Raw genomic sequence first — 8,415 nt, 5'->3', positions numbered from 1 at the left:
TAAAAACGTTATGCAATTTCCCAGAAACGATTTTTTGTTTATTCAGACAGTGTAAGATGGATCTTTAAGCTTCCCTGTATTTCTAGTAGCTTTTGCTTATCGACGTTATCCATATCGTCACGTTCCCGAAGTAGCTGTTCGCAGGTAGCCTTAGACTGCTTGAGTTCTTTAGAGCTGCGTTCAGTTTGATATCGAGTTGATAGGTACTGAGCTGGACATTTTGAGATCAGGTAACCCACAATGACTCCATCGCACCTGAAACTAACCGCAACGCAACTAGTATATACCAAGCATAAAAAGCAGTGAAGTGAGGTGGTTAATAAGTGAAATACGAAGTAGTTGTGAGGAGACCAAGAGAGTGACAAGCAAGACCAGGTAGTACGAAAGTAGCCTAGTTGTATGATAAAACAGTGCAAAAAAGGTAATAAAGACAGTGTTTAATAGCTAGCGTGAACAGCTGACCGGTTCGTAACAGACGTAGGACGAGTTAGAAATTACTGTAGATTCTCAACTATATGTAAGTACACTAAACAGGGGCTAATGAATGTAAGCATTTAAACAAGGTGTTTAAGGTTTAAGGTATAGTGTTGCTATGTCCGTCCATCTACGGCTCAGCTAAATGACCGCTATTGTAAGAAAGCTGAAATTTTACATGAGTAGGTATATTCAAAACATAACTATATAAAAATTACAGGATCGTTTGCTCTGCTGACAATTGCCACCTCGTGCTAAGTGACGATTGAGGGGTTCACGCTTCAGCTAGCTGACAGACTGGTGAAGCGAGGAGCCAGGATCCTACATCTGCACTCCATAGCATCTTCAGCGCTTTAGCCTTGCACTCAAGTACTAATAAATGAATAAATAACAAACCAGTTTATAGTTAGTACTTCAGGCTGTGAAATAAAAACTATAACAATTCCCATTTCCTATCACAGGTCATGGCAAAAATTTAACGTGAAAGTCAAAATATCATCAGAAATCTTTCGGACAATAAATCCGCATTTAATTTGCTGAATGAAAGTCTGACCATGGGTTCCGTAGAGGGAATATTCATATTGATTGGCACAGCCTCACAGACCAAAAAAGACATGTTTTCCAGTCTTTGGTTGCGAACCTGGACGCCGCGTCAAGAAAATTGTGTCCATCACTGAGGTACGGTTTGACAAATTTAATATTATGTATGAATTTAATATTGTGCTGTATATATGTTATATTTTTCTCTCTAATTGCAGATATTTTGCAGTGGTAAATTCTGACACCTCTGTTGGAGAACAAATATGGCCTCACACGTTCAAAAGACCAATTACCTGCCATGTTGTTTTCTGTGCCAACGCTAACAAAGGTAGGATAGTGATACCAATTGACACAAGCGATACAAAGGGTCTCTACAAACAGTGCATACGAAAACTATACAAGTTATCATGATCCAGAAAAAGTAGCTTATAATAGGTTACAATCACTCAATTACTATAAATAATTTTAGAAACACATAGGATTCAAAAGGTTTATAGGTTTTAACTACGAGTAGTATGATACAAACGTATAATATATTATAGTATCTGTTATTAGGTCGACGTCAGCGGACAATGGTCAAGCACGGTCAACTATCGCAAAATCACATGCAATAGAGCAAGGTTTACGATCATTACAACCTGTGATTTTTGCTCACACTCTCATGGAAAAAGAAACGAGTTCACTTCTAAAACAAATACTTACAGCAGCCGGTGGGTACAAAACAATGCTTGAAATTTTTAAATGTACTTACCGACACCCCGGACCACTAATATTTTACCACCTTTTTCCTTCCAGCGTTAAACTTATCAGATGAAGATATCGCTGAAAGTGCCACATTGAAAGATCTAGGCATGGCTACTGATAATGCAAAAGATGTATCTTCCTTACTGAGGTTCAAGCATAATATTTCAATCGATAAAGAACAAGTACCTTTCCTGTCAATACAGAAGTAAGTGTTTGGTGATAGTATCTACCAACAATTCAATTTACTGAGATATAATATAATATGATGACGTACATACATACTGTTATATTTTAGGATACGAGATATTGAAGAAATGTTAAAAGAATCAAATTACTCGCCAAAAAAAGCTTGGGTGCCATATTCTCGTATGTCGATCCTGATGAACTACTGGCCACGACTGATATGGTGTCCTTGCTAACGCAATCATCAAAATAGTAATCAGGTCGGTTAATGGCTTTGTAATTTGCAATCATCGAAGTTAAAAATACCTACCGCATGGGGCTCGATAAAGTGCAACCCCCATAAAGGGGTAAAAATAGATACAAAATTATTGATTATTGCAAATTTTACTTAATATGCCAAATTGTATTGACTTTCCGCCTTACACTTGTTAACCTACACTCTACGAACAAATAATATCAGGAAGCGTAACTCAGAACAAATTCCATACAAAAGTGGCCATACCTAAAACCAAACGACTTATGATTCAAATACGAATCAATTTAGAGGTTGCTTGGTTAAAATTCAGAATGAATGCAGGGATTGGTTGGCTCGCGTGATGCAATGTCAGATGACAACCTGATGTTCAAACGAATCACTTTTACCTTACATTACATCTAACGTTTCAATGACGTGTCATATATTGATAATGACAGTTTCTTTTTTTAAGCGATTTACAGGAAGAGGTTATCAATTCAGTTGTAATTTTTTTTGGTTGTTACCTCAGTGCTCCGTCATTTCCTTAAGAATCGATTTGAAAAAAAAAAAACGTTTGTATAGGAATACTCCAATTAGTTTCCCATAGGCATGAAATCAGGATCGGATGACTGGATCCTAAAGAAATCGAGGGAACTTTTCAATATTGTAGGGGCACCTATGGTATTTTCTATATATTTAGTAGTAACTCGTGCATTTGCTCTTGAACATCATCATTTGGTGAAGAGGAACTAATGATAAAGACAAGTGAAGACCACAGTTGACCACCGGAGTTAGATACTACTCAATAACAAGTTTTTCTCGGGTTTAATTGTAATTATTTTAACACAGTTGCTAAGCAATTTATACTCCTCGTAATGTATAGTATGGTGAAGTGGAACGGGTGGTGAAACACCACGACTCTTCAATAATTAACGTCTCTGCATCGGAAAAACCAATCTTTTGTAAAAGGTGACGAGCAGTTGACATTAAGTATTGCATCTTATATTATTCACACTAAAAATCATGAAAAAAAATTATAACAAAATCAACGAAAAACTTTTAATACTGGTGGTTTATTTTAGTTCAGCTGTCAGAAAAATAATGACTGTTTGTAGCTACCTATTGTTTGGGCGATACAGGAAAGAAGAAAGTATGACGAGGGGTGAGGAAACTGTCATTTACATTATGTGAGCCATAGACCATAGACTTGATTTTGCATAATACTGACCATCTTCAACTGATAATGTATTTGAACATTTTTGAATATAAATATAATTTTGCGCCTAACTACTTACGAGTGGAAAGTGATCTCAGGACATTTAAATTTTGCATCGTTCCCGTACCACTTCATAACACACGTTGGCATGATAATTTAGAGCTGTTCACAATCAAAATATGAAAATTTGACGTGAGCTCACTTACTTTCAAAACAAATCATTATCATCATCATCCCAGCCTATATACGTCCCACTGCTGGCACAGGCCTCCTCTCAGAACAAGAGGGCTTGGGACATAGTTCCCACGCGGGCTAGTTCGGATTGGGAACTTCACACGCACCATTGAATTGCTTCGCAGGTTTGTGCAGGTTTCCTCAAGATGTTTTCCTTCACCGCAAAGCAAAACAAATGTCAGTCAAAATAAATGACGCGCATGCACACAGTTAGGACACAGTTTCCGTCTTTATAACGCAGTTACGCTTCCTGATATTATTTGTTCGCAGCCTACACTACATACAAATTGGTTACGTACAGAACAGCGGGCTATACTCCGATATTCGAAAATCGAAGTTCGTGTCGTTTCGTATTTCTGACGCTTAATACCAACTATTTAATACTAGAGTGAGAGGGACGGTACGATACGAACTACGATTTTCGAATTTCGGAGTAAGTCCTCAGGCCTTGCCTAGTGTATGAGCAGGGTAATTTATTGTACAGTAGCAACATTTTTGAAAACAAACGATTTTTTTCCAAAAATGTTTTTAAAATTCAGCTTTTTTATTTCAACAAAATCAACGACTATTTGAGTGGATTATTTTAATCAGGCGTTAATTTGCGGAGGTCCATATCAATGAACTCAAACAATTACCTATAAAGATCGCGGGTGAGCAAAAGTAATTGTTTTTAGATATTTTGAATATTAGGGTCATAGTACATCATTTTGTTGGGCGTAAAATCCAAAACCAAAATTAAATCTTAGTTAGTGATACCATAAATTTTTTATCAGCTCTTTAACCCTCTGCCGCTGAAGTGGGATTTTCGAAACATCCACTGAGGAGTAGTCTGTCCGAGTGGTATTTATTTGCATTTAAAAAAATATATATGCTTTTGTATAAATCAGAGGATAAGAATTATTTCGTGGTAATATATAGAACTGGTAAAGGTTTAATTAGTTGCAATGAAAGTCATGGATTATTAAAATACCAATCTCCTTTATATCAATCGTTTTCTAGGAACTTTAATTACAGCCATTTTATAAAAATCTATAAAAATAATAGAAACATAAAAATAACATTATAACGTAAATTTGCCTTCTTCTAGCATAAATTAATAAAAAAAACAATAATTAATAAATCCTAGAGCAGTTTTTTTTTAAATCAGCCTTAAACTTCGCTCTTGCAGTCCTCACAAATTTGCGCCGCACACTGGAGACAAATCGGTTTTGTGCAAGCACAACAAACAAATCTTGTTTGCCGCTTCAATTTGCTTGGACAGACACGACACAGCTTCCTTGCGGATGATGATTCAGGCTCGCTCGGTGGTGGTGGCGGAGGTAAATCTCGACCCAATACTCGGCGTAACGTCATCCTCAATTCTCTAGGCAACTTTTCATTGTAAACCCTCTCGTTTCAAGGCAGGGAGCACTAATTCCCTGGCTAAATGCAACACAAAGTCGCCTCTTCTTCTTCTTCTAAATTCATGTTCATCCTCCTCATTTAACCACTGCAGAATTTGCTCCTCGTTCGTGATGTTAACTGCTCGACTGGCATTTCTTTTCCTCGAAGGCATAGCCTGAGCCTCGCTCGCCATCTAGAATCAATACCCGACAATTTACTGAGCTGCACCTAGAATCGATTTTTACTTCAAAATATTTTACTGAGATGACGACTGCTAGACACTATGAATATAATTAATTTACTGACTTGACGTATGTAAGACACTATGACGTTATAAAATATTACTGACAATACGTCTCCATATTATATATGTTATTACTGACCTTACGTCCTGTGGACACCAACCGGCTGTAACTCCACCCGTGCGCACGCCGCGGCTGTCGTCGCCGCACTGGCGGGGGGCGTGGCGTTCACGCAGGAAGGTTACAGAGAGAGACAGAACGATACGCGGCGAATGGCAACATAGCGACAATGCTTAGGTATTATGGTTCTGTCAGACGTAACATCAGTGGCAGAGGGTTTAATATGATTTTTAAGTTTTAAAACTGTCTAAACGTAATATATTTTCTTGTAGAGAGACGATGAGTTTGATGCTAATCAAACGTTCCTTTGTATATTACCGGGGCTCGAAGGCCACCACGGCCGCTTCCGCTTGATCTGTGAGCGGTTGAAAGTGTCAGCGATCGTGCTGCAGCCGGGTCTTGACAATCCCAATGAGACAGTACAGGAGATGACTGAGAGGTTTGCCAGGGTACGTTATAGTTGTAGGAGTATCCTCATGATTGCTCAATACTTCGCTGGCTATTGTATTGCTGGTATCGTGAAGATACTTACGTCTGATCAGTAGGTATCTAGCAATGGTGTTGATTCAAAATTCGAAAACCTGAAATAAGCAGGTGCGATCAGCTTAATATACGCACGCATGCAGTCTAACACCTTAAAGTTGGTAATCGTTTGCATTTTATAATAACAACGTCGATAAGACGAGTTTTGTCAACACGAAAGTTCGATTTTAGCATTTTTAGCGACACATTCATTCGACAAGGGTTGTTCTAATGTTGATAGATTTATTTGGCTGACCGTACAGCCGACAGTTTGATTCCTAGGCCTCCACAAAATCATCATGACATTCACGACATTCGAAAAATGTCCAGGTGCCCAGGTCGTAGAATGTCCAGGTAGTACAATGTCAAGATCGTAAATAACCAGATAGTAGAACGTCAGGTCGTAAAATAACCAGGTAGTAGAATGTCAAGGTCGTAAAATAACAAAGTAGTAGAATGTCAAGGTCGTAAAATAACCAAGTAGTAGAATGTCAAGATCGTAACATAACCAAGTAGTAGAATGTCAAGATCGTAACATAACCAGGTAGTTAAATGCCAGGTTGTAAATTGATATGAATAGTACATAGTACGATTTTTTTTAACAATAAAGTAAACCCAACTTTGTATACCGTAATTTATCTAAATAGAAGGAATAATGGGGAAGTTTTTTTGGATCGGCATGGCAATCATTCAATCAATTGCATGGCTGTGTGCGGTCCAGATTTAAAATTTATTACTCCTACGCAAATTGGCCGGGTACCTACATGCGTCAAACGAGTTTATGAGAAATAGTTCGTTGTATGTACTGTCAAATGGAAATGACTAGAGACCTCTTCCAAATGTGATTATCCATGGCAATTCTGCGTGTTCCGTGAGGAAATTGGCTAAGAGCTTGTGCACACTAGCGTTTTTGCCGGCAGTTTCTATAATGATGGGATGGCCCAGGAATCAAATCAAAGGTTGACTAGGCATAAATAGTAACGAATAAATTGTGTTCGAACAATATATCAATGTCTGTTTTAAGTACATTGCTACGTCAAAATTTACAGATTTACATGAAGAAAATCGGTGCCAAAAAGTTCTATCTTTTGGGATACGAAATGGGTGTGCAGATGGCTTTGGAGATGGCCTCCATATTCGAAGATAACGGTAATAATTTCGTGTACCAGTATATACAAGCCGAAAAAAATACTCAAAATGTTACTTTTAATTTACCTACTATGGATTACAATAATTTTACCTTGCTTTTCCGCTACTACGCGTGCATGACAAGTACGTCTGCGCAACACACGATTAATATGCAGAATACCTATGTCACATATTATAGATCAAACTATCCCCAAAGAGTATTGTAATGTATAGGATCCACTAACAATGCACAAAATAAATACTAACGCGATTAACCCTTTACGAGTAGGTACATTTTCAAAGTTAAACCGTTTTATGTTAAAGTGTGTGGGTGTGGAGTTTGTAAGCTGAAATATTGCCTTGTGTCCCTAAACGTAGCTTTCATGAATGTATGGTAGCGAAGAAGCAAGGTAAAAGAATGTAAGTATTAAGTAGTTCATTAACAGTGCTATTGAAAGTAGGCAAAGTACTTAACGCTTGAATCAATCAACATGAAAAGTGGCAAGTGTAAAATGTGAATCATTCATTAGCATTATTTGGCATTATGCATTGTGTTATGGGTGTTTTTGTTGTTTATTTGTGCAGGGATGAGCGGCACAGTGTTCTGTTTGGGCGGTGGGCCGGAGGAGTACTGTCGGAGCTGGAGCAGCAGCTGCGTGTGGCGACAGCGAGCGAATCCTCGTCCTCGGAGCAGGCGCTGCAGGACGCGGTGGTGCGTCACATGTGCGCGCTCATGGGCGCGGCGGCTCCGCGCAGCTCGAGCCGCGCTGCGCGACGCGTCCAGCTGGCGCGAGAAGGTGGAGGCGAGCGTGCGCGCGCTGCGCGGCCGCGTGGCGCACTCGTCGCAGTACGCGCGCGCGCTCATCGAGGCGGCGTACGCGCGCGTGACGCAGGCGCGGCAGCACGGCGGCGCAGGCGCAGCGCGAGCCGCGCGCGCTGCAGTCGCGCGTGGTGCTGTGCGCTCTCCCGCCGCCCGCCGCCGCCGCCGCCGCCGCCGCCGCGCCCGCCGCCGCCCGCACCCGCTGCAGCGCTACTCGCGGCAAACGCTCCGAGTGCACGACCTGCGCGCGCCGCTCACGCGCTGTACGACGACTTGCGCGTCGCCGCTTCATCAACCAAAACCTCGATCAACAATATTAAATGAGTTCCAGAACAAAAACTTATTAGATACTTACATTCTGAATCCTCTTGATTTCGTAGACAAAGATCAAGTAAAACATAAATACATTTCTACGATCACTTATATCGATTGCCGCTCATTGCTTGTTTTTTTTCTGTAAGTACCCGTTTTCTGTATTAGGTAGGTACTTATTTTGTAGGAGAATAAACTATTAGTTTAGTGTTTCTGCGACTTTAATATTTTCGGTTTTTAATTACAATGTTTTTTGTTGGTT

At 39.7% G+C, this 8,415-nt stretch overlaps 1 protein-coding gene and 1 pseudogene across 1 annotated transcript; both read left to right on the top strand.

The window, feature by feature from the left end:
- The first annotated feature begins 1,618 nt into the window (after window positions 1-1,618).
- LOC141431303 (uncharacterized) lies at window positions 1,619-2,189 on the top strand. The gene is made up of 3 exons (XM_074092419.1): window positions 1,619-1,724; window positions 1,810-1,963; window positions 2,054-2,189. Exons 1-3 carry the CDS (start codon window positions 1,676-1,678, stop codon window positions 2,175-2,177), a joined length of 327 nt encoding a protein of 108 aa, XP_073948520.1. The 5' UTR covers window positions 1,619-1,675; the 3' UTR covers window positions 2,178-2,189.
- A 3-nt stretch (window positions 2,190-2,192) lies between these two features.
- LOC141431508 (uncharacterized) lies at window positions 2,193-8,236 on the top strand (annotated as a pseudogene).
- The last annotated feature ends 179 nt before the right edge of the window (window positions 8,237-8,415 follow it).

This window comes from Choristoneura fumiferana, chromosome 9 (genome assembly GCF_025370935.1).
Source record: "Choristoneura fumiferana chromosome 9, NRCan_CFum_1, whole genome shotgun sequence".
In the NCBI taxonomy this organism is placed as follows: Eukaryota; Metazoa; Arthropoda; class Insecta; order Lepidoptera; family Tortricidae; genus Choristoneura; species Choristoneura fumiferana.
Note: the sequence above shows the minus strand (reverse complement) of the source record. Positions and strands in the feature narration are given on the sequence as shown.